The sequence below is a fragment of the Lytechinus variegatus genome, chromosome 8 (assembly GCF_018143015.1).
Source record: "Lytechinus variegatus isolate NC3 chromosome 8, Lvar_3.0, whole genome shotgun sequence".
Lineage (NCBI taxonomy): Eukaryota > Metazoa > Echinodermata > Echinoidea > Temnopleuroida > Toxopneustidae > Lytechinus > Lytechinus variegatus.
This window is the reverse complement of record NC_054747.1, coordinates 40773951-40801848: the sequence shown is the minus strand read 5'-3', so window position 1 is coordinate 40801848 and position 27898 is coordinate 40773951. Positions and strand designations below refer to the sequence as shown.

Genomic DNA, 27898 nt, shown 5'->3' with positions numbered 1-27898 from the left:
AGGTCGAGGGATCGAGGTCTCTGCAGCCACTTTGAGGATGAAGTGTCGTCGGCCACATAGGACTGGTCTCAAGGATACTCTGTGTGATGTTAAGATTATCAAGGACACAAAGAAGCTGGTCACCCTGATACGGGGCTTGGTTCAGAAGTACGGCCTCCCTACCTGTCCAATGTCGACAGATCGACCCGGAAGTGAAAGTAATTCTTGTTTGCCTTTAAAGTTTGATTATCATCCATTTTACATATAACATGATAGACAAAGCTAAAGTTGCCAGATATATCTGTTCCTAGTTCTCAGTTCCTTGATTACATGGAGACCTCGTGAGCCTGTGTTTCAGACTCTCATTATTCAATTGAAAAGTTCTGCACTAAATCCAGATGAGATGAATTGGTAACCAACAACATTTATTCCTTTAATACACTGAGCGCATGTAACGGCAGCTCGAGCTAAAGCTGGATTAGTGATAACCATGCGCGTAGGAATTGATTGCATTCAACAGATGGCGCTTTACTGTTTATTGTAAATAGGTTTATTATTTTTGATGAGTTTGTAAGTACATGTAATATAAGTATTATCACCAAAACGAAAACAAATATCGTAATCTCTTTTACAGAGGCTGATTGTCAAAGGGCCATATTTTGATTATCAAACTCTATTTATCGAAAGATATATAACTTTGGTTAGTCCTATATCATCTTGTTAGCATAATAATATATCAATGTGTCCATCTTTGATAGGCTCAATATCAACATCCCCGCAAGCGAGTCCGATGAACCTCGACGCATATTCGGACGACGGCAAACCAGCAGCGTCGGAACATCAAGGACTGGGCAAAGACGGCATCAAGGGGCAAGGGGGCCAAGTCCTCAAGCATCAAAGAAAGAAGAGAGAGATCAGGGTCTTTTTGTCCAGTACGTTCCTTGACTTTACAGCCGAGAGGGAGATTCTGATCAAGAAAGTGTTCAATGAGATAAAGAAGATGTGTCTTGATCGCGGTGTGTTCTTCAGTTATGTCGATCTCCGTTGGGGCATCACTAGCGACCAGAGCAATGACGGAAAGACACTTTCGATATGTCTCAGAGAAGTAAGTGTAGAGGCCCATTGCGATTGTCACATTGTGTTTTATGTGAACTTGACTTATTAATCTACTCAGGCTGTTTGACCACCCAAGAATTGAACTATAAGATAGGATTGTACATTTCAATCAAAATGAATTTATTATATATATCCATACTGCCATTATCCAGGCTCACATGCTGACAAAACATAAAAAATCAATAAACTTGTATCAACAAGTTTTTGGAACAATCTGTCTTAAATTAATATAATCTAAATAAAGTATTGTGACCTGCTATTCCTATTCAAAGAGCATAAACTCTGTTTATGAAAACAATTATCTAGTATACCGACTTCATAATATGGAGAAAGTTCAGTTTCTCGAGTCTTCACTCATCACGTCAGACGTCGAATGCTTCAATGTCCAAGTTGATCATACGATGCTGAAGAAATGGATGAGCTGTGCGAACGGAAGACGATATGGGATGAACTTGCGAATGTGATGAACTTGTCAAAATAGAAGAAACCGGATAACCTAGATCTCGGGACTTTCCCGTGAATAACGTAGCAATCGTAGAACGTCGTAAGACGTGGATAAATCATCGATAAAAACGGCCGTCTGGAAGAGAACACGCAAGGATTAACAGCCTACAGTTCATATCATTTCTGTTGTTCGAATAGTTTAAAATAAAGTAAATGCTGAGTACATTCAAGCAGGTCATTAAACTTCTATACTTGCTTTTGAGTACCTAATAGCAGAGTCCTAACTTCGAACAAGTGAAATGTTTATTCTAATAAAGTGTCATATAAAAATCTCCACTCTCCTTAGTTAATCATTGTTTAAACAAAACCTTCAACATTGTAATAACTACACCAATTGTCTTGATAAATGACAAAATAGCTTTAAGTTTCAAATATTGGATAGTTAAGCCACTTCCTAAAACAATCCTTCCATGACATGTGTAAGACATATAGATATATCATGAATTTCCTAATAAAGTGTATGACAAAGGTATATATATATAAATATCCAATATCTGTACATGTATGTCTTACATCTTGTCTTCGAATAGCACAATTATCCTTCGTCATGTTCAATTGTGATACCAATTAACATCAGTTTTTAACTATAATCATCAAAGCTTTACATAATGATATGGTAAAATAAAACATCAACTTACAGTCTGGACCTTGAATTCCAACCAGTGTACCAACCACTGCTGGCTTACATGCCACTCCAAATAGCAAAGGCGTGGCACCAAAGTGCTGGCTTTCCCAGCCAAGGAGCTGCTGAAAGGTGCTGCTGCACCCTATGCTTGCTTATCTGCAGTCTGCTCAACATTTGCTTGCATAGCCCTATGCAGTGCACACACACAATAGCTATCAAATACAGTGAGGGGTTGCCTACTCTAGCAGTTAGGTTTGGTCTATTGATAAACAAATTAAGGAGTTACTCAACCAAATAGGCTCTTCCACTGGCTAATAAAGGGGAGTTTAAATGAGCTTCTGACAATTACCCCCTATTTGAAAAAAATGTATCACATTTTGCAAAAACCCAAATATAAGAGCTTATTTCAACTCTAACACTAACTTGCTATCTTTGTTTCAATATCGTCAGTAATCAAATAAAACCTGACTCCTTTTTGGGGATCAATTTTTTTTTCTCAAAGAAAATAATCAAAAATGCATATGTGCATATATATATATAAATATCTATTCCCAACTAAACACATATACATATGTATTTAATATCTCTCAGTGTTCAAGAACTTGTAATTGATATATGTCTATATATTATGTATGATTATTTCCTGTAAGTGAACATTACATTTCAATACCTACTGAAGTTATGTTAATGGTATTGGTAGCAGATTTTGTTTTCTTTCTGTTTTTAGAGAGAAATTATCAAGTTAATTACGCTTGATTTATTATGCGGATATTTCTATTCCTAATCAGACAACAAAAAATAGTCTTTCTTTACCTACTAAATATCTCTTCATGGTATAAGACGATCTGTTTTTTTTTCTTTGTCTTTAACCTAAAACCTTGGATCAAGATAATGAAAAAACAATAGCTCACTTTGGCTAGTCAAACATTAAATTAAATTAAACTCTACTCAAGAAATCGGCTCCAACATTGTCAGATCCGCGGATAGCTTCGATACGGAACCGAAATGGCTGTAGGGCTAGTGCCCATCTCATTACACGATTGTTAATGCATTTTGTGCGATTTAGGTAGAGGAGGGGTTGGTGATCAGTTTCGAGGGTAAATTCTTTACCTTCAAGGTACACCTGGAACTGATTGATTCCCCAGACTAAGCCTAAACACTCGCGCTCAATCGTAGAGTACGCTTGTTCTCTTGTCAGGAGTTTACGACTTGCAAAGGCGACTGGGTGTTTATCACCATCATATTCCTGAAGGAGCACAGCTCCAATGCCTGTCGATGAGGCGTCGGTCCTGACAATGAACCTACGATGTATATCGGGGAGACACAGAATGGGTCGTTGGACAAGACTACTTTTCAAAGTCGTGAAGGCTTTCTCTTCACGTTCTGTCCACTGAACTTGATTGGGTTCCCGATTTTTTGTCTTATCGGTCAACGGTGAGGCTATGGACGCGAAATGTGGAATAAAGCGTCTGTAGTAACTTGCCAGTCCAATAAACGCCCTGTGTTGGCCGTCTTCTTGGTAACTGGCCTGGTTGCATTCTTGATTTTCTCCACTTTGTCACTCATTGGCTGAATCCTACCATCTTGCAAGAGGTGGCCCAAGAACTCTACTTGTTGACAACCCAGTTGGCATTTACTGGGCCGAGCAGTCAGTCCCGCTGCTCGCAGTCTTCTCAGCAATTCTTGTAGAACAACAAGATGCTCTTCCCATGAAGGGGTGTGGATCAAGATGTCGTCTAAGTAGTTTGTTACATGTTTCATACCTGCAAGCAGTTTACGCATTACTCGGCTGAATGTCGCCGGCGCGTTAACTAGTCCAAACGGCATTACGCGGAAATGGTAAAGACCACTCGCAGTCTGAAACGCGGTCTTCTCTTTCGTCTCATCAGAAAGGGGAATTTGCCAGTATCCTTTACTAAGGTCTAGCTTCGAAAAGAAGTGGGACCCTGACAAACTAGAAAATATTTCTTCTGTATTCGGAAGGGGCTCAGCATCAAAAACAGTCACGCGGTTCAACCGCCTAAAGTCTATGCAAAAGCGATTACTTCCATCTGACTTCTTGACAATAACAATGGGGGATGAATATGGGGAATTAGACTTTTCTATTACCTCCATCTCTATCATCTTCTCAACTTCATCATAAATTACGCCACGGAGGGCATGAGGAACTGGATATGGCTTCTGTCGGACGGGATCGTCAGACGTTAGCCGAATCGAGTGTTCACCTAACCGAGTCTTACCAGGTAAATCAGTCATTACATCTCTATAACTACCAAGTATCCTCTTCAACTGACGCTGCTGACTAGTTTCTAAGTCAGGTCCTAACTTCACATCTTCAACAGTCTCTTTCGCTTCCAATCTTGGAACTTGTATCGTAATTGGGTTTGATGTTGGAGATGGATTGTCCTCGTCGTCTTCATCTTCATGGTCGACGATCGTGGCCTGGGCAATCACATCCAACAACCCAGCAACAGTAACATTGGGATCTGAATTACTACTATCACTATCAGAATTTGCCTTTGTTTTGTCAAACCTATCAATATATCTCCTTAAGAGGTTTGCATGGAATGTCTTGTGGTTTCCATTAACATCAAGACGATAATCATTATCGCCAAGTTTGTGTACAACCTTAAATGGACTTTTCCACTGGAGGAGCAACTTATTATGATCAGTGGGGAGGAGGATAAGTACCTTATCTCCAGGGTCAAATTTACGCTGCCTACTCCTAACATTGTAGTGCCTTTCACTTCTAGACGTTGCCTTACGAAGCTCATCATGAGCAGCTTCCAAAGTACTCTTCAATCTCTCTTTAAGATCGACTACATATTGATAAGTAGTCTTCAACTCGGGATCATGAGTTTCATCACTCCATAAGTCTTTGAGTATTTCTAAGGGACCTCTAACCTGCCTACCATAGATCAATTCGAAAGGGGAATACCTAAGGGATGCCTGAGGAGCTGATCTATATGCAAACAACACTGGTCCTATGTACCTGTCCCAATCATTGGGTCGATCCGCACAAACTCTTTTCAAGATTTGCTTTAGGGTCTGGTTGAAACGCTCAACCAACCCATTACAAGAGGGGTGGTATGGTGTCGTCGTCAACTGTTTTATTGACAACAACCTACTCACCTCCTTCATCATGTCAGACGTGAACTGACTACCACGATCGGTAAGGATTTCCTGAGGAACTCCTACCCTACAAAACACTTCAACCATAGCCTCAGCTACAGTGGTTGTTTCGATATTTGGCAATGCGACTGCCTCTGGATAGCGAGACGCATAATCAACAATGGTCAGGATATACCTGTTCTTCTTTTTAGTCATTGGATGAATAGGGCCAACTATATCAATAGCCACTCTGAGAAATGGAATATCTATTACGGGCATTTTGCCAAGTGGCACTTTGGGAACTCTTCCCTTTGGTACTGTCCGCTGACAAATGTCACAAGAACGACAGAAACGAGTAACATCGGCATGAATGCCGGGCCAGAAGAAACAAGTTAAAATCTTCTCAGTGGTTTTGCCTATACCTTGATGCCCACTCATTATTCCTTCATGAGCAAGTGACAACACAACTTTCCTAAAGACCTGAGGGACTACCAATTGTTTCACAGAATTACCTCTCTCATTCTTAGGCTGAAACATTCTGTACAACAGTCCATCTTCTACTACGAAATAAGTGTTCTTCCTATCCTCATCCGACAAACTAACTTGAGCGAGTTCTCTCGCTTTCCTTAAACTAGGATCTTTTGCAGTTTCTCTTCTAATTTCTTCAGGAGAAACATCTGGGATCTGAGATGGAACTTTCAAGGGCCGCTGGGGGCGTCGAGCTTCTCGACTCTGAGACCTTGTCTGCACAGCCAGGCCTACATTAGTACCATCATCACTATTAACTTCAACAATCTCATCCTCAGAATTAGAGTTACCATTGGAATCTACCTTCCTAACATGACCTTGAGTACTATCATCATCATGAACTTCAACTCTCTCATCCTCAGAATTAGAGTTACCATTGGAATCTACATTCCTAACATTACCTTGAGTAATATCATCACCCTGAACTACCTTTTTCCAATCTGGATGGGGATTACTCACGGAATGGACACCTTCAATGTCCCCTATTATAACATCAAAAACTGGTGTCTCTATACACAGTACTTCTATTGTACCTACAAACAAAGGGGAGCTAATATGAACATTAGCTGTAGGAAACCTACGCAGAGTCTGATCTATCAACACACATTGTCTATATTTACCAGTAAATTGATCTGACCTCACAAGACTTTTCTTAACCGCAACACCAGAACATCCTGAATCATAAAGGACATCAACCTTGTGTGATCCAATCCTACCTTCAACAACAGTCAACTTACCACGCCAACGACGCTGACATGCAGCACACATCATTGGTGATTTTCGTAAGGTATTTCTAGTAACTATCTCTGACTTATCTTTCTCACTAACTAAAGACATTAACAAAAGTCCAAGTGTCTCACTTCCTTCCATATCTGGACTAACAAGCGAACAAGTTGCACAAGAATCTGACCTACTATCAACTGATACTTTACTATTTGTTTCATACTGAGTTGATTCTCTTTTCTGATTTTGGTTTCTACCTTTTGAATGATCAGTACTACTAATTAGACTTGCACCTTGTAATTTGGAGTTACACTTAGCTGCTAAATGCCCCATCTTGTTACAAATGAAACACGGACCAATTCTTTTCCGTTCAGGAGGTGAATTTCTTAAGTTCCCCGGACTTGTTTTAGCTTCACTGTCTGACTGAGGGTACCTACTACCTTGTGGCTTTCCCTTCCTATCGTTCTTATTTTTTCTGGTAATTCCAAAGTGACCACCATGGGCCTCTACATACGTGTCTGCCAGACTAGTCATCTCTGAAATATTCTTAGGTTTCCTTTCCTTCAGAAAAAGACCTAGAGAGGTTCCACCTCTTTCAACCAGCTGTTGCTTGAGCAACATTTCTACTACACCATCAAATGTACGTTGCGTACCTGAGAGATCAATCCAACGACTCAAATAATGTTCTAACCTAACAACAAATTGACTGGGGGTCTCCCCAGACTGTGGATTGGAATACCTGAACTTTTGACGAAAATCGTCGCAAGTAAGTTCAAACCTTAACAACAATGCTTCCTTAAGGGCATCATAATCTTCAGCTTTATCTGCTGGAAGTCTTGAATACACATCGAGTGCCTTACCTTGCAAAAGTGCACTTAAACTAATGGCCCAACTACTTCTTGGCCATGACTGAACTTCCGCATACTTCTCAAACCTTTTGAGATATGCGTCCATATTATCTTTTCCTTCAACAAAGTGAGGGAGTTTAGGGGTTGGTACCAAACTACGACCGTTTCCATTACCATTATCAATCATACTATCAGACCTACTCTGACTCTGAACACGAGCCAATTCAAGTTTCATCTCCAGAATTTTTTCTTCCTCTTTCCTAACTTCTCTATTAGCCCTACGTTCCTCTCGCTCTAATTGTTCCCTTTCTCCTACAAATGAAAGAAGCTCAGGCCCTGACAGACCTAATTCCTTACCAATCTCAAACCACTTAGTACTCATGTTTAAATCTGTGAACTACCACTACCTAAGTCAAAAAACTATTAAGTAACTAATACTATATCAACTATTTCTCAAAGGGGGTGTTTGATAACTTGTGTGGCACAAATAAATTTTCATGCATATTCAATTTCGCAACTCACCGACAATCCAAAATAAACCTTTACTCGCACTTGACCTTGCTGCGCATGCTCGTTGCTAGCAGGAGTGTTGGTGCACTGGATGGTCCTTGGCCCACTGACACAAAGAACTTGCAGGATTTCGGCTAAATTCTGAAAATTGAACAAGAAATTTCTCATAAGTACATATCACAAACTCTGCGAGAGGTCCTGTCATCGACAAATGAAATCTTATATTTGTTGACCAAACTAGATAAAGACAAAAGAAAATCCTAGATTATCTTCATCATTACGTTATACAAAACTAACAATCAAATCCTATACCAATTAATTCAACCAACAGGGTATGTTATGGCCTAAACCTCCCGGACAAGCCCCCAAATTGTCACATTGTGTTTTATGTGAACTTGACTTATTAATCTACTCAGGCTGTTTGACCACCCAAGAATTAAACTATAAGATAGGATTGTACATTTCAATCAAAATGAATTTATTATATATATCCATACTGCCATTATCCAGGCTCACATGCTGACAAAACATAAAAAATCAATAAACTTGTATCAACAAGTTTTTGGAACAATCTGTCTTAAATTAATATAATCTAAATAAAGTATTGTGACCTGCTATTCCTATTCAAAGAGCATAAACTCTGTTTATGAAAACAATTATCTAGTATACCGACTTCATAATATGGAGAAAGTTCAGTTTCTCGAGTCTTCACTCATCACGTCAGACGTCGAATGCTTCAATGTCCAAGTTGATCATACGATGCTGAAGAAATGGATGAGCTGTGCGAACGGAAGACGATATGGGATGAACTTGCGAATGTGATGAACTTGTCAAAATAGAAGAAACCGGATAACCTAGATCTCGGGACTTTCCCGTGAATAACGTAGCAATCGTAGAACGTCGTAAGACGTGGATAAATCATCGATAAAAACGGCCGTCTGGAAGAGAACACGCAAGGATTAACAGCCTACAGTTCATATCATTTCTGTTGTTCGAATAGTTTAAAATAAAGTAAATGCTGAGTACATTCAAGCAGGTCATTAAACTTCTATTCTTGCTTTTGAGTACCTAATAGCAGAGTCCTAACTTCGAACAAGTCAAATGTTTATTCTAATAAAGTGTCATATAAAAATCTCCACTCTCCTTAGTTAATCAGTGTTTAAACAAAACTTTCAACATTGTAATAACTACACCAATTGTCTTGATAAATGACAAAATAGCTTTAAGTTTCAAATATTGGATAGTTAAGCCACTTCCTAAAACAATCCTTCCATGACATGTGTAAGACATATAGATATATCATGAATTTCCTAATAAAGTGTATGACAAAGGTATATATATATAAATATCCAATATCTGTACATGTATGTCTTACATCTTGTCTTCGAATAGCACAATTATCCTTCGTCATGTTCAATTGTGATACCAATTAACATCAGTTTTTAACTATAATCATCAAAGCTTTACATAATGATATGGTAAAATAAAACATCAACTTACAGTCTGGACCTTGAATTCCAACCAGTGTACCAACCACTGCTGGCTTACATGCCACTCCAAATAGCAAAGGCGTGGCACCAAAGTGCTGGCTTTCCCAGCCAAGGAGCTGCTGAAAGGTGCTGCTGCACCCTATGCTTGCTTATCTGCAGTCTGCTCAACATTTGCTTGCATAGCCCTATGCAGTGCACACACACAATAGCTATCAAACACAGTGAGGGGTTGCCTACTCTAGCAGTTAGGTTTGGTCTATTGATAAACAAATTAAGGAGTTACTCAACCAAACAGGCTCTTCCACTGGCTAATAAAGGGGAGTTTAAATGAGCTTCTGACAGCGATCAAACTCAGCAATGTAGATTTCCGATTTGATTTTCAACCAATGAAACGCGCACATTAGGCCTTCTGACTTGCGCTTGATTTTTGTTAGACAGGTTAATAGTAGACCGGCCAAACCTCAAAAAGTGCTCTAGATAAGGATTCGACGGCAAAATTTGTTAATGCTTGGCATCCCAGCTAATAGTCTTGCAAAAATACCCAGGAATAACGTACGGGCGGATGCCAAGCGCAATTTTGCGTGAAAGTGTCATTTTTAGCGTAAAATCTGAAAGACTGTCGAAAATCACGCATTTTGATATTTTGACGGATTATCATCATATTTTTGATTATCTTTGATATGAAATTATTTTTATCCAGAATTTCAAATTATAAGTCTACTAAATATGCATTTCAAATTTGAATATTACACACACACATATGGCACAGGGAAACATAAAACCGCGATTTCCTCGAAATAAAAGTTTGTGAAAACTATCAATAGTTTGAAGTTTTTTTACGCAACATAAATTCTTCGATTTAAATGCGTTTATCCATCGAATGTATAGTAAATGTCCTAGTGCCACAAATATTAAAAGAATTTTCAAGTAAGATGGTAGATATCTCATTTTATGTTATCCGAAAGGAGACAATGTGCATTTTACCAGGTGCGCATTTTGAAAGAAAAATTGAAAATACCGTACATTATGTACATAATTACATGTATAAGTACATACTAAAGCGAGTTTTTATTTACATGTATAAGTCCATAATAAAGCGAGTTTTTAATTGGATAGCACAATTTGTCAATTCCTTGCATCCCAGCTAAAAGTCTTGCGGAAATACTGAGGAATAGCGTACGGGCGGATGCCAAGTGCACTTTTGCGTGAAAGTATCATTTTTAGCGTAAAATCTGAAAGACTGTCGAAAATCACGCATTTTGATATTTTGACGGATTATCATCATATTTTTGATTATCTTTGATATGGAATTGTTTTTATTCAGAGTTTCAAATTATAAGTCTACTAAATATGCATTTCAAATTTGAATATTACACACACACATATGGCACAGGGAAACATAAAACCGCGATTTACTCAAAATAAAGGTTTGTAAAAATTATTTATGGTATAATGTTTGTGTTCCGCATCTCAATTTCGTCAAGATTTCGTGCTAACCGAATAAATACTTAATAATTGTTGTCATGTCACATATAGTGAAAACAGATACTGAAATAAGATGCAAGATATATATCATTTTATGTTATATATGCGAAATATAACAATGCACATTATTTTATCAGATGCGCATTTCTGATAAAAAAATAAACAGCGCACAATATTACATCGATATTGCACATATCTTATATCAGTGCGATACTCGGCATGATATTATATAGGATTATGTTTGCTTTTGTAGAGTTCGATCTTCTTGCTATTTCCACGAATGAATTGGTGCTGAACTTAAATCTACCTGTGGCGATATTCAGAAATAGGTCTGATATTTAATTTGCCGTTACCATGGTAGCATTAATTTTACAGGAATATCTATATCCAAAATCATAGAAAACATACATGTATGAATAAAGCGATTGAATTAGCATTTTTAAACCACTCTGTCAATCTACATTTTACTTCAGTTATTTGATTATCAAAGTATATTTAAAAATGGCCGTTGCACGGCAGTACCTATTTTTTTGTCTCGCCGGCATAGCAGAGCAGGACTAAAGGAGCCACTTCTCCGGTGGAGGTGACGGTAGTTTTGATATAACAGCGTCATATCAACCTTGAAATCTTAACCAAAGTTACATTTTTCAAAATTTCATTATAACTTTGAACGTATAGAAAAAAATTAATGACACTTTAATTTTAAGGACACTTTAATATTCATGTATTACTGATCGTCTTGCATAAGTTTTAGATCACACGATTAAGGTCAAAAGTCATTTAGAGTCACTGAACTTTGGCCATATGGGGATATTTTTTTGAATGTCATCATAACTTTTTATTTTTATTGATCCAGTTAAAGATTACACTTGAACATAAGGGTATTTAAGTATCATCGATCATTTTGCACATATTTCAGTTCACATGATCAAGGTCATACGTTATTTTGGTTCGATGAGCTATGGATGGCGTTTTTTTTTTATTTATTAATTTCAGTTGTTTCCAATGTCCTGCTGCTATAATTATGTTAAAATATGAATAATAAATGTTATTTGGTCTTTTGCATTGCAAATTATAATTTTCATTCAATTCATTTTACTTCATCAAAGTTTTTGCATTTGCTATTATCACAGGTCCATGTTGTTATATATCCTGGTCTAAGACGGGGGCCGGACAACCCGACCCTGGGCAGCCCTGGACATACCAATGCCCTTTTGGGAAATGCAGTTGTACGACCATCTATATTACAATATCTGCGCTGGGCGCTGGTCATTAGCCTTTAGATTTGTTTGTCATAATGGTCGTGCGACGGCATTTCCCAAAATGGCAATACACTGTGATGAAATGAGCTTTAAGATTTGAAATGTGAACTTTAAAGGACAAGTCAACCACAACATAAAATTGATTTGATTGAAAAGAGAAAAAAAAATCCAATAAGCATTACACTGAAAATTGACAGAGTGGTTTAAAAATGCTAGTTCAATCGCTTTATTCATACATGTATGTTTTCTATGATTTTGGATATAGATATTCCTGTAAAATTAATGCTACCATGGTAACGGCAAATTAAATATCAGACCTATTTCTGAATATCGCCACAGGTAGATTTAAGTTCAGCACCAATTCATTCGTGGAAATAGCAAGAAGATCGAACTCTACAAAAGCAAACATAATCCCATAATGCCAAGTATCGCACTGATAATTATGAGATATGTGCAATATCGATGTAATATTGTGCGCTGTTTATTTTTTTTTATCAGAAATGCGCATCTGATAAAATAATGTGCATTGTTATATTTCGCATATATAACATAAAATGATATATATCTTGCATCTTATTTCAGTATTTGTTTTCACTATATGTGACATGACAACAATTATTAAGTATTTATTCGGTTAGCACTAAATCTTGACGAAATTGAGATGCGGAACACAAACATATACCATTAATAATTTTTACAAACCTTTATTTTGAGTAAATCGCGGTTTTATGTTTCCCTGTGCCATATGTGTGTGTGTAATATTCAAATTTGAAATGCATATTTAGTAGACTTATAATTTGAAACTCTGAATAAAAACAATTCCATATCAAAGATAATCAAAAATATGATGATAATCCGTCAAAATATCAAAATGCGTGATTTTCGACAGTCTTTCAGATTTTACGCTAAAAATGATACTTTCACGCAAAAGTGCACTTGGCATCCGCCCGTACGCTATTCCTCAGTATTTCCGCAAGACTTTTAGCTGGGATGCAAGGAATTGACAAATTGTGCTATCCAATTAAAAACTCGCTTTAGTATGTACTTATACATGTAATTATGTACATAATGTACGGTATTTTCAATTTTTCTTTCAAAAGCGCACCTGGTAAAATGCACATTGTCTCCTTTCGGATAACATAAAATGAGATATCTACCATATTACTTGAAAATTCTTTTAATATTTGTGGCACTAGGACATTTACTATACATTCGATGGATAAACGCATTTAAATCGAAGAATTTATGTTGCGTAAAAAAACTTCAAACTATTGATAGTTTTCACAAACTTTTATTTCGAGGAAATCGCGGTTTTATGTTTCCCTGTGCCATATGTGTGTGTGTAATATTCAAATTTGAAATGCATATATAGTAGACTTATAATTTGAAATTCTGAATAAAAATAATTTCATATCAAAGATAATCAAAAATATGATGATAATCCGTCAAAATATCAAAATGCGTGATTTTCGACAGTCTTTCAGATTTTACGCTAAAAATGACACTTTCACGCAAAATTGCGCTTGGCATCCGCCCGTACGCTATTCCTGGGTATTTTTGCAAAACTTTTAGCTGGCATGCCAAGCATTAGCAAGCATTAACAAATTTTGCCGTCCAAAGTATAAAAAATCGTTTTGGCCGGTCTACTATAAACCATAGTCTTCCTGCAACAGGCTCATGGTGGATGTTTCATCGAGCTGTTCGTAACTAATCACTTTACACATGACTGATGAACCTTTCTTTCACTAAATGATATATATCTGTTTATTTGATTTGGCACCTAAGAACATGTTCCAATTATACGTAAAGTTCTGCGTAGAACACCTTAATTAAATACCCAACGGGATAGAGTGGATTATTTTTATTGCGCTTCTTGATACACTATACACTGATACCAAGGTGTTTATTTCTTTGTTTCACTACTTTCAGATTGACCGATGTCGTCCCTACTTTCTTTGTATTATTGGTGATCGTTTTGGTTGGAGTCAAAGGGAAGGCGAGGTCGATGAACTCCTCAATAAATCCTACGACTACGCCATCGCAAACTTCAACCATCTGAAGTGGATTGACGAGTACAGATTCAATAGCAGTGTTACTCAGGTGCGTCATGTTGGGTGCAGTGTTCATTTTGAAAAATTAGTGTAATATTTACTCACGTCAAAAAGCTTTGGTGTTGACTGGTGTATGTCGTTATGTTATCCTGGTGTTAAAGTTTGATGTTAATTAAGCCCCCATAGGTATTCATGCAACACATATGATACTTATTCACATTGGGTGTGGTGCTATAGGGCCACCAACTGGTGTAATTTTTAACACCCCAATTTTTTACAGTCAATTAATAATTCATATGACGGTTTGAATAAGCAATACTGCTCTTCTTGTCAATATGGTATTGTAAACATATCTGCTGTCACATAGATCTGCTACGCCTGAAGATATCACATACAATTAAGAAAAAAAATCTTTAACTAGTTATTGACATGCTCAAATTTAATCTGTGGTCATCTAACATTGACGAAAAACTGCTGGCGTAGGGCGACAGTGTCAGGTTATCAAACCAACAAAGACGTTTCCACGACGTCTACATTTCTTGTCGCAAATGGGTCACCAATACATCACTGAGAACAAGGAATATGGTTTGTAGTGTAGGAACTTCTTCTCAGTAGAAGACCCTTGATACGTCTCCTGTAGCTGCAACGACCTCCCCGTGACGTCCCAATGATGTCCCAGCCATTGAAAGCGTAACAGAGACTTCCCCTAGGCTAGAGGTAATTCTCCAAACGTTCTCCCGAAAGCAAACGTGTTTAAACCTCTTGCAACTACTTATAGACTGTAATTTTCAAGGGACATTTCAGAGATGACGCGGAGATACCTCTCTCTGACAACACCTGACACAGATAAAAATGCATTTACCTGATATTGATCCAAGATTTTACAAAAGATAACTTTATAAAATATTGTGATTTGTTTTTATACAGCTGGAAGTTCTCCATTCGGCTCTCCGAGATAGAGAGAATGCATCCGATAAGACGTTCTTCTATCTAAGGAAAGCAAAGGTAAATCAATTGTCTTGTTGACGAACATAGTTCTTAATGTCATAAAATTCCTGAAAATAAACAACATTTTGTAGGTCCAACTTCCATCTTCTCCGTTCTTACTTCATTTTGTGGACTTCTGAAGCCAGGATGATTCGTTAAATTTAAACCTTTCATATGAAAAAGAGAGAAAATCATTTTAGGAAGTTCCAACGTGTTGATTCGGGTGTACATGTTTTATGGAATTGCCTTGTAGTTTAATGGCTCCATTTAAAATTGAAATTACAAAATGGGGAGAAATTTGAGGAAAAACAGTATGATGAAAATTCTCCTGTTTCATGATCTTGATGTCATAACCAATGTAATTATGTAAGATGTTACTTTAACTAGCAATGCACGAACCACTTGAAATCGATTAATATTAAGTAATCATGGTAATGGTAACCAACTGATAAATTCATTGAAAAAATATGTTTGATCTTTCGATACAGACGAAAGATGAGCTTTTGAGTAAAACTGGCCACGAACCTGAATGGAAGATAGACCAACAGAAAGAATTTCGTCAGACTTTAGAGGAATCTGGTCTACCAGTCCGCCATTATGACGTTGCCGATGATGGCACAGAGCTTATTCGGAAGGTAAAAACGTTTTTATTTTAGGTGATACAGAGATCAGTTTAAAGTGATTGGTTAACATTGTTTGACTTTTAAAAAATCTGAGCTAGAAGGTCACAATTGTCACCTGTGTCTGTGATATGTTACAAAAATGAAGCACAGAAAAAATTGCGTTCGAAAATGATTATTTAGTGCTTCAAAAATTGAAATATAAAGTGACCGGAAACACCATCTTAATTTCATCCCATACACTTATGTGTACTATTTAGGTGTCTATAAGACGCCTATTTACAAAATCGGGGTTTGCCTTGTAGTTTTAGCTTTTCATTCTCAATAATGGTTGTTTTCAGGGTTTATTAGTTCTAATACATGCACTTGTACACATGTTTCATCTTGGTTCGAGAATTTTTTAAATCGGCAGCTCACAAAGTTAAACAATACCTTTAACTTTGCTTTTTATAAGCTATATCAAGTATGATAAAAATAAGTTTGTCATGATCGTCGTACATGAGGACTGGCTGGAATACTTCCCAAGGAGCGGATGGTGTGTTGCGTTTTGTGTGAGAAATCCGATGGAGGCGTTAATAATGAATATGTATGAGATGAGGTACGTACAATGTATGTCTTAAGTTACTTATAGACAAACTGATTATTATTACTATTGTCTCTTTAAGATAATTACTCTATTCTTTGCCTTCTATTTGTTTATTGTTTGATCTCTTCCCTCTGATATAAAGAAAAATATGATTGGGTTATTTCTTCCTTCTTGAATTTATCCAGGATTTAGAAATGTGTATCAATCAAGATTTCCCACCCGAATCCAAACTCACTCCTCTTCAACGGGAACACGAAGCTCACTTGTCCTTTGCCGAAGTCCGCCGAAGAGTGTACATCGGGCGGGCCGAGTACTTCACGAAAATCGACGACTATTTTGCTGGAAATCCGAAGTTACCCTTCGTGGTTCTCGGTGAATCTGGGAGCGGGAAATCGGCCCTTGTCGCAAACTGGTGTGGCCGATTTGAGGATGAACATCCTGGTGATTTCATGTTCATGCATTTCATTGGTAGCTCTGCGGACAGTGCCTCACATCTCAGATTACTACGAAGGTATACCCAAGAGCAAGAGAGAGAAATAAGGAGAGGAAGGAGAGATAGAGAAGGAGAGGGGGAGAAAGAGAGAGAAAGATGAAGTGGATGGGATGTGAAGTTCAAGGTATAGAGATTATTATGAGACTGAGCTGCATGAGGCCCGTTCTCGGGTGATATTTCACACTCATAAAATTCGATTTTAGCATACTTTACCCATCCATTTACTTATTTATATTAAAATATATTTATCAAGGTATAAACGATCAACAAAATCTGTTCTCATGAATCCCCTGAAAAAATTAATTCTTACAATGAATATAAACTCATATTAAGATACAAAGATTTATTCATGTTGTAATAATCGCAAAGAAACACCTCAATAGCTTATATCCCTCTATTTATTTCAATCCAGACTTTTTGAAGAATTAAAGCAGCATTTTAATATCGACATGGGTATCCCGACATCTGATAAATCCTTGGCCCAGGATCTCCCAAAGTGGTTATCACTGGCCGGGAGTTGCGGCAGACGAGTGCTTATTGTCCTCGATGCTTTGAATCAACTGGATTCGGGCGCTGCAGGAGAAGGTATTGCCTAAAGATGCATATCTTTTACGTTTTTAAATCAATATAATATTTCATGAAATTTTTATCATATGAACTTGATAAATACGTATATCAGTATGACAGGCCACATTTATCCTTTGAATGGCTGAAGTGTTCAGTCGGCTGACGCGTTTTCATAAATGGTTGGGAAGGCATAAAACAAATTAGGTGTATAACAAAGGACTCTGCAATGAGATACAAACCCACCTGCGTAGTTAAGACACATGTGACATTTACAATACGGATTAAAATACTTGCACAGTTTATGTAGTTTACGTTCATGTTTTGACGGATCTCTTTAGTGCAACTTATTATGTAACCCATATATTTGACTGAGATGTATATATTTTTCAATTTCAACAGGAGATGAGCTTGAGCTAAAATGGCTCAATACGAATTAAAATATTTGCACAGAGTTTATCTAGTTTATGTGCATGTTTTGACGGAGCTCTTTAGTGCAACCTACATATGTAACCCCTATATTTTACTGAGATATATATATATTTTTTTCAATTTCAACAGGAGATGAGCTTGAGCTAAAATGGCTACCTCTTGAGCTCCCACCAAATGTGCAAATGCTTCTTTCTACCTTACCGGGGAAGGTAATGTTGTCATCAATGTTGTATTTTGACGATTTGAAGAGATAGAGTGACTTTTTTAAAAGTTCCCGATCCCTTTTTACCCTTAAACTCTTATTCTTTGCTATGTACATATTTCAGTTATGTGAAGATTGATAATAATTGTTAATTATAATTGTTATATGAATAGAAATTATAATAATAACATTGTTATTGACTAATTTTATCACAATAATTATGATGATGATGATGGCAATGATGATGGCGATGATGGTGATGGTGAGGATGATGGTGATGGCGATGATGATGGCGATGATGATGATGGTGATGGCGAAGATGATGGCAATGATGATGATGATGATGATGGCGATTATGATGATGGCGATGATGATGGTGATGATGGTGATGGCGATGACGATGGCGATGATGATGATTATGGTGATGATAATGATGATGACGGTGATGATGATGATGGTGGTGATGATGGTGACACTAACGATGATCATTAGAGGAATGCATCAGTCTCATTAGGGATCGTAACAACGGCGTCCAATATCTAATTCTTATTTCTTTTAACAAAATTTTGTATTTTACCCTCTCCAGGCGTTGGATGCCGTAAAATCGAACAACTGGCCAGTATTCCATGTTCATCCCTTAAACCAAGAAGAGAAAGGCGAGATCATACGATGCTATATGGAACTCTACTCGAAGAACCTCAATACTGAACAGACAGATTTGATAGTCAATGCTAAACAGACCTCCAATGCTCTTTACCTAAGGGCTTTATTGGATGAGGTGAGACTAATTGATTCATTAATTAACTCAATTTATGATAATGTTAATACTTGTGATAAATGATGATGATAGTGGTGATCATGATGACGATGATGATGATAATGATAATAATAACAGCAATAATAATGATAATGATAATGATAAAATTCGTCATGATCATCATCATCCACAGCATTCGCGTCCTTTGGCAAGAAGTTTATCTGCATTTGCTACTTCTCACCAAGGTGCAGTGCATGGGTACCTAGTAGGAACTAATTCCTTGAAAGTCCAAGCGTTCGATAAGGGTAGCCGTGCTAAGTCCAGTGTAATAGTATGCAGTGTTTAGAAAAAACGTATTTAGCACTCTATAAATACTGCATAGTATTTATGATATTATTCATTACTATAAGTAACTTGATATTTACACTTTTATTGTTTCACTCCATTCTTAGGTGCGCGTTTATGGTTCCTTCTACCAATTGACTTCATCAATCAAGAATTATCTAGAAGCACAGGATCCTGGTCAACTGTTTGTCAAAGTTCTTGAACGTCTAGAGTCTGACTTTGAACAAGGAGAACACGGAAGGTATAAATATTCTTCATCACAATTCTCATTAGAGGATGCTAGGTTTACTAATTCAGTAAGCTACAGCATGATAGTATCAAAGATTTGGTTAGTATTTTCAAATTATATTTCTTAAAAGTTTGATTATTCCATTGTTTTAATTTCGTTTTCTACACAATCGTGATGTTTCTTATTCTTTCAAATTTTGTTGTTATTGCTGGTAAAAACGAAGCTTTATTCTCTTTCATTTTTTTTTCTTTTTGATGTTTCATTGTGTCTATTGCGTGGCCCCAAAGAATAAGATCTAAGAAATAATTTGCACTTGCATTTCGTAGATGTCCATCTGTTTGTTGTACTTCCTTGATATAGGCCTAACCTCGTTCGGGATGCAACTTGTGCTCTTTGGTGCAGTAGCAGAGGGCTGAGCGAAGAGGAACTGACATCATTTCTGCAGGTGGGGATAAGCATGGCCTGCAAAACATTGTTTTCTGTGCATTCGTTCATTTTATTTTGTTTTTATCGACATGATATCTGATGTCCATGTTGTTGTCATGACGGGCGTGAAGAACGTACATAATCATGAAACAATTTTTCTTTCTAAAATCAGGTGCAAACTTCTTAAACAGAAAGTAGGAAAAAGAAAATATTCATTTTTTCAAAGAAACACTTCAATATTTCTCCACAAATTTTATAATAAAATACTAAATGCATATACTACATACCAAATAATATTAGACATGTATTGAAAACAGAATTGTTTTAGTCAGTTTGATGTGCCTGTATCTGTCAATATCTACAATAAACAAAATTGGTTGCATATTCATAATGCGTTCTAAGTCATGTTGATATTAAAGATTCTTTGGAAACAAGGAAAACGATAAACATGCATATATATATATATAACCTTGTAAGCATCGAGTATGAAAAACAATATATTTAGCATGGAAATCATCAATATTAAAAGTCGAATAATTTCCGTCTGGTATGCCAAATACAAAATTATCTACTTGATAAGAACCCAGCAAACGCGAGTCGCTAACTAATGTAGGAACTATCTTGCAGCTTGCTTAATATTTCTTGATATGTGATTGGTTTCCTTTCGATTGATTCTCTTTTTATTCCAGGTTCCATCACGTATTTGGTCGCCTTTCTACCTCTCCCTCGAGGAAAACCTTGTTAACCGTAACGGCATCGTAAACTTCTTCCACGATCATCTACGACAGGCTGTAGAGAGGAAGTACGTCTCAGTCCATGCAGAGAAAAGACGAAACTTCCTAAATCTTGCCGAGTTCTTTGAAAAGCAGGACATAAATGAGAGATATGTATGTAATTTTGTAAAAATATCTTGATTGAATAAATCAAAGCCGATCCTACGTCTGGCGATTAATAGTAGAGTTTCCACGCAGGTTGGGGGATAGTGTCTCGTCAAGTCGTTTAAGACGTCATAATAGCTTGTTCTTTTGTTAAGAGTGTTTATTTTAAGATTGAATTTATATTTTAAGTGCTGATTATTAACACCAACAATAAATTCTTATATAACTGGGTATTCTTTACTAATTGAAAAGAAGTTTAGTCAGAAAATGGAAATAAATGGGGGACCAATTTTAAACTGGTTATTCTATAATCACATGATTGCATTTTCTAAGGATAGTACAATCTTAACAACCTCACAGGTTGGATCCGTAGATGCAAGTCATTCAACTGAAAATAGATAAGGGACCAATTAACAGCTGAAGTTCTTATCATTCTAAGAAAGGCCATTCCAACATAACATAGCCTAGATACTATTCATACGTCCTTCAAATCCTGACAGGTGGAAGAGCTACCAGGATTGTTGATGGAGCTGAGTGATCTTCCTCGACTCAAGAAGGTTGTCATGATACCCAAGGCATTCCAGCTTCTCATGAACACATCAGAAGGCAAGGTTCGACTCATCCAAGCCTGGAGAATGGTAAGATCCAATAGCTTCATGGAGTGTTCACATCGGTGTATGTATTAGATGGCGGTTCTTACAAAAAGAATCTGAAATCTTCTTTCCCCGTGGCCCTGCTTAATAAAATATCACTATTACCACATTTTCCATACATGTGTGTTTGTGTGGGTGTGGGTGAAGGCAGGAGTGTGTGTGTACTTTTTGGTTTCTCTAAGTGTATGTGATTGACGTTATGAGTGTACCAGGTTTTTATGGATGAATACATCACTTGCTTCAGAGATTATGCCAGTTACGTACGTCATTACTTTTGTGAAACCCTGCAAAAATGGAGTGACTAGTAACAATGTCAATTTTCATCCAGTTGTCAACTATGGACGTGGGAAGCGGGAATGATGAGAGTGCTGAATAACCCTAAGATTTACCTGGGGTGCTGCGTATGTTATTCTTCATATAGGCAACACCTCCTGGAAATCTGGAAGATACAATGATCAGTGGGAATGTAACCAAAAACACCTACATTTGTTCAGTAAAAACTATTATTCCTTGTCAAATGTCTCATCATCATCATCGCCATCATCATCATCACCACCACCATTATCATTATTTGTTTGGCTTCGCCTGTGCCTTGGAGGCGAAAAGCTATCTTGAATCACTGTGACCTGCGGGTCTCTCATCCCGATATAACTGATTGGGGGAGTGCAGCTGGACCACTACACCGGGGTTTCCCCTACACTTATACCAATAGTGACCGAAATTACCTTCATTTTATAGCGAAACCCTTTTGGGGGGCTTGTCAAATTTAAACTAACTCCCCTACTATCAATGTTACCTTTCTATGACTTCTATGACTATTAAGGAGTATCCCAAATTTATGATTGGTCATGTGCTGCTCGTGGAAAAATGCTGATTTCCCTGGCAGAACAGCGCACACTCGATGAAACATTGGGCATGCGCAGTTCTGCTGCCTCGACTAAAATATAAAAAGCTATTCGGACCATTCGCAAAGTCTCTGCAGAGCGAATAGCGAGTTGTCTCTACCGACCAACTCGTGTCGTGTAATCCATAATCATAATGATGAATGCGCGAGTGGCTTTAAACTCCTTGAATTATGTAGGGGAGAAAATTCCCACTTTCGTTACATTATACTGATTACGATTCAATTACTTATGCAACCGACTTCAAATTGTTTTTTTTCAGCTTGGAGGTTTTGAGCAAGCAGGACAGGCCTACCTTGAATTCGTCAACCATTCTAAAGCTTTCAGTGAGGTCAAAGAGAAGGAATCCCTGCTAGCCTGTCTCACAGACTTCTTCACAGAACTGGGTATCCTCAAAATTGCCAGGTAAGACCGAAACTAAAGGGTAAGACGACGCCAATGTCATGATATAACCAGAGGCTGACCGTGACAATTGATCGGAGGGGCACCGTATTGTTTATGAGCAATGCTGTGCCCTTCCAATGCTTTGTCTCCTCCGGGTCACGGTCCGCCACTGGATATATCTTACATAAAGAGGGGGTTGGGGATGATAAATTCAATTTTAGTATGATCGTAGATGGATATAGAGTATGAATTTACATTGATTGCGCTAAACATGTCTAACAATATAATTTGTGCGATCAAAGCAAATTTTACAAATATGGAATGATATTACTACTACTACTAATTATAATAATAATGATAATATAACATTCATTTAGGCAGGTGCTCTAGGCGCTTCTATATTATCCCGGCTTAATCAGGCTATTTGTCACATTCTTTAAAATTCTTTGCCCACAGTTAACCAGATGTTGTCGAGTTGTTTAGAGTCCTATAACAGTTTAAGTGTAAAGCAGACGCGATAGTTTTTTTTAACGTCCTGTGTCATTTTCATCAAACAGATACAGTGGTGCTCGAAAATTATTGAACCCAATCTGAAAATGGGCGATTGAAGTTCTGCCATGTTTTAGATATTTAATTTTGAAATCAGGTGATAAAATATAACATTCAATAAAGTTTACCTTGGCTCGCCAAACATTGTAAAGTTGTCAACACTCATAATAATTTTTTGGTGTTGTTCAGTGTTCACTAACTTTTGAGCACCACTGTATATGCTTACATACTATTATCATATATTTATCGTTATTGTGTTGATTTGTTATAGGCAATTGAATGAGAGGCTTCTGAGTACACTGGAAGACCTTCATGCAGGATGTGACGTCTGTCATGTGACTCATCACGTGAGATACGAGACCAAGAAAACAAGTAGACATCGTGATGTCATTGAAGTAAGTTTATTCTAACAAAATATGTAAATTGATCGGCAAGATATAAAAATACATCTGAATAAAGTGATATAAATTGTATTGCCAGGTTTCTTCTTGGTAGAATAATACATGAAAAGAGCATTTCTACGTCTATTTTTTACCGACCTTCGGCCTCTCTGAAAAATCGCTACTGATATTTGCAAGGTTTTTTACAGCAAATCCCACAAGCAAACCCATACCCCAGGACCACATTTCCAATATATTTTACTAACTTTAAAGAGAAATGCCAGTAGTTACACTGGGACAGTGTATTATGATTGCTTTGAATGTCGTGCCCGACGCTTGACCCGAATCCTGTGCTTATTTGCTATTTCTCAGCAATTACACAATTTCTTCCAGAATCCTTTGGCACATGTTCTTTATTTATACAAACAGACACTGTGGTGGTCATTTCATTGGATTCTGTACGAACTCATTTTGATATCGTTACCAAAACTGGTATTTACCTTTAATGATATAATATATTGCCTTTTTCAGAGTCTGTTTCTTCATTTATCATAGTTCAATTAGATTTGTATACTGTTAATTTAAATCCCTGATGATAATCTTAAAGTGGTTTATGGGAGCTTGTCTTTATGTTTCCCATTTACAGAACTTGCTTGAGTTGGGTATCGTATGTCAGAAGTTAGCCGACTATACCGCCGCCACTGCCTACTTCGAGGACGCCCTCAACCGGTTGTCTCACCCTGATACAGTTGAACATCGCCTCCAGATGATCAAAGCTCTTACTGGACTAGGGTTAGATATTCTTTAAAGTAGCACTACATCTATTTAATCCATCACATGTCTGATATCCTGATAAAGGATAATAAAAAAATACATATTTTTTAACAAAATATATTTATGCATATTTATTCATAGCAAAAATTACAAATCATACCTGAAATAGTTTGTTATATTTACATGTACATGCTTCGAAATAGTGAAATATTTTTTATTACCATTGACTTATTGTGCTTTTAAAAGTTTTCTTTTGAATGATTTTATCAATCTATCATATTCATTCTCCTGTTATTCATTCATCTTTATCAATAATTTACTGTGCAAATGTATGTGAATAATTTTAATTGTCTCTGTATTTTTTCACCATGTATTTTAATTGATACCCTGTAAAGCATGTGTAAGTCAGTTTTTACTGCGATACATGTCTGTTAAATAAACCATTAAATGAATGAATGAATGAATGAATGAATGATTCTCTTCAATATTTTTTTTTAAGAATAAAAAAAATGGATCAAAAGGCTTTATCTCTCACGATTTGCTTCCACCTTTTCTCTCCCGATGAATCTTTGTTTCCATCATATCATGTGCAACTTCTATTCTCAATATTTTCACTCTTAACCACCCCTCCAATGTTTCTTTTCTCTCTCTCTCTCTCACTTATCTTGCTCTTTTTTCCTTTCTTTCCAAACCCATATGCCCCGTCTTCTCTCTCTCTCTCTCTCTTTCTGTCGATGGCAATCTCTATATCTTTGCCCCCTAAATCTTTATACTTACAAATCATCTCCTTTTCCCCATTTGATTCTGTTAGCCAAGCGTATAGTATGACATCACAACCGTTGGAGGCTCAACGATTCTACCTGAAAGCCCTTGAGATATGTGACCAGGTTCTACCAGTCAACCATCACTACACTGCCACTCTAAATGGACTGGTAATGTCTTAACTTAATTTCTCTCTATCATTGTTGAATTTCTGCTGTCATGCTTTTTACCACAAAGCGAAATTATCATCCTTTCAAGCTATAAAAAAATTATTAGCTATGCTCAGTGTATTCAAGGTATTAAGTAATCCTACCCGTTTACCGTACCTGGGTCCAGTGCAGCATATTGTGGATCAATTTCTTGCTGAAGGAAATTATGTCATGTCTGGCGTTATAACCAATCACACTCTGTATCGAATTCCAGGGATTCACTGATTGGTCATAATTTTGATGGCCTTGATGACTCAAAGTCTTAGATATGAAGATAAGTTGATAACAAACTCTTATTTTAATTGAAAAAAGGGAGGAAAATGAGATTCTTTTTTTAATGTGTAGTTATAGAACACCCTCTTGTATGTTCATGTTACAGATTGGAGAGTTACACCAGAACCAAGGAAGAGCAACAGAAGCGTTGCAATACCACATCCTTGACATACTAGAGACTCAACGCACTGCAGGACTGGGGAAGCCACGGGTAGCTGCCATCTTGAATAATATTGGGTTGTCTTTGATGGACCTCGACCCAATGGGAGAGGATGCCCTTCCGTTTTTTGTTGAGGCCTTGTCAATACTCATCGATGCTTATGGACCGGTGCATGTCGATGTTGCTTCTGTCAGGTAATATTCATTAGTTTGTAGATTTTTATGGAAACCTGCTTGATAGAAGAGTCGAACACAATGCAAAACGTAACGTACACTACCAGGATATACACTTTTTTTGGAGCATTGATTATCAACTCAAGCTATTTGTCTTAATCATGTCATGTAAACTTTAGTGCGGTTGCATACCTACATGACCAAAAGGAACTTGGATTAGGGTGGGTCTGCATTGTTCTAATCAACCTACCAGCGAGTTTCTAACATGAATTACAAGCTCTGTGCTTAAAGGGATGGTCCGGGCCGAAAATATTCATACCTTAATTATAGAGTAGAATTCACAGAGCAAAGTGCCAAAAATTTTATCAAAATCGGATAACAAATAATAAAGTTATTGCTTTATAATGAAATAAGTTGCAGCAATGAATATCTAATGCACTAAATTAGTTGTCAATCCATTTTTTCTAGTTCTTGGAGAAAAATTGAATAAACTTAATTTCAAATAAATAAAATACAAAAGAACAAGTGGGGATGTGACATTATCAGGCCACCTAATGAATATTCATGAAGACTCTTTTCACAAAATATTGCTAAACTTTAAAATTTTGTTATTTGTTATCCAATTTTGATGAAAAGTTTTGCCATTTTGCTCTATGAATTCTACTCTGTTTTGTAAGCTATAAATACTTTCAGCCCGGACCATCCCTTTAAGTCAAATCGTTTGCATTTATCTCATCTATAGGTTTTTCTTTACAAACATGTACAATCTTTCCCTACCCTCGGTTCTATTTTATGACATTGTTGTACAATTTCATTTTCTTCTCTTGTCCGCAGAATGAACATAGCTGCCTACTTCTTCAATGCCAAGCTGTACAAATATTCTCTCTTTCAATATAAGAGAGCATTCGAGATATTCAAGGTTTATATGGGATCTCTCCATCCCAAGTCTCAGGAAGCCAGGCAAGGACAGAAAGAGTTGAGGCCGTTTACCATGGTGCAAAAATAAAGGATCTTCCAAATCATTGCCTAATGTTGAAATATATGTTACCTCTGCTAAGCTATCAAATCTTACTTTATATACACCACGTTCTTATATACGTTTTGTTTACTTTGAAGTACATTATATGTGTAAAATGCGCAATAAAGGAAGTAAGTATTATTTCAATATTATCATTGTAATTATACCTTGTGTGGTAAATGCAATTGAATTATATCTTAAAGAACATTGAAATAAGAGTTCTGTGGTGCTGAGCTATCGAAGAGAATGTTGGTGCTTACATGCAGATTTTATTTTTTGACAGTACACTCCAACAGGGGATTGGTTAGAAAAGTCAATCTGTTGGCGATTATGATTGTGTGTCCAACCAAACAGTGGTCAATCCTGCCTGAAATTCTGGTATAATCTAACCAGGAATTGAATATGGCTGAATTTATTTCCTATCATATTGGTAAACAATTAAGCCCCTAACTATGTTATAATGATGGTCATAAAATTGACATTTATAAAACGCTTTTGACAACATTGTATAAAGCGCTGTTTAAAAAATTATACAGGGTGATATACACTTGCAACATTCTAACTCCATGCTTGCTATGATTCCATCAAATAGAAATCACATATTTTCTTATTTCCCACCTTTTTATGGGGGTGTTTGGGGGTTTTTCCTACTAAAACTCAAATCGACCTTCATCTTAATCTATTGTTAATAAAAGCTGTCGCTATTTGACGCATCCAATTGAAGTATGTTCTTTGCCGGGCAAATCTATGTAAAGTTTACCCGCTTTCACGTAGGCACTCGCTCAGGAATGGCTCATCAAGAAAACCCAGCAACATATTTTGTTTACAACGACTATCATTAGAGTCCAAAATGTTTCTTCGAAATGTAACCAAACTTGTTTTAAAGGTTATGACACGTATGAATAGAAAT

General features: G+C 36.8%; 1 protein-coding gene across 1 annotated transcript; it reads left to right on the top strand.

Annotated features, from left to right (window-relative positions):
- On the top strand, nt 1–27898 carry LOC121420505 (TPR repeat-containing protein DDB_G0287407-like). Its single transcript, XM_041615167.1, has 19 exons — nt 1–197; nt 738–1084; nt 14111–14281; nt 15160–15237; nt 15708–15854; nt 16611–16936; nt 17331–17503; nt 18044–18123; nt 18703–18894; nt 19326–19459; nt 19808–19892; nt 20563–20760; nt 21252–21389; nt 22569–22711; nt 23511–23634; nt 24266–24411; nt 25205–25325; nt 25744–25991; nt 26805–27898. Exons 1-19 carry the CDS (start codon nt 38–40, stop codon nt 26974–26976), a joined length of 3183 nt encoding a protein of 1060 aa, XP_041471101.1. The 5' UTR covers nt 1–37; the 3' UTR covers nt 26977–27898.

Bases quoted from the DNA above. Each gene is read 5' to 3' on its own strand.
- LOC121420505 (XM_041615167.1), top strand. From the start codon at position 38: ATGAAGTGTCGTCGGCCACATAGGACTGGTCTCAAGGATACTCTGTGT. The intron at 198-737 runs GTAATTCTTGTT...CATCTTTGATAG, and splicing joins AGATCGACCCGGAAGTGAAA to GCTCAATATCAACATCCCCG. The intron at 25,326-25,743 runs GTAATGTCTTAA...TTCATGTTACAG, and splicing joins CTGCCACTCTAAATGGACTG to ATTGGAGAGTTACACCAGAA.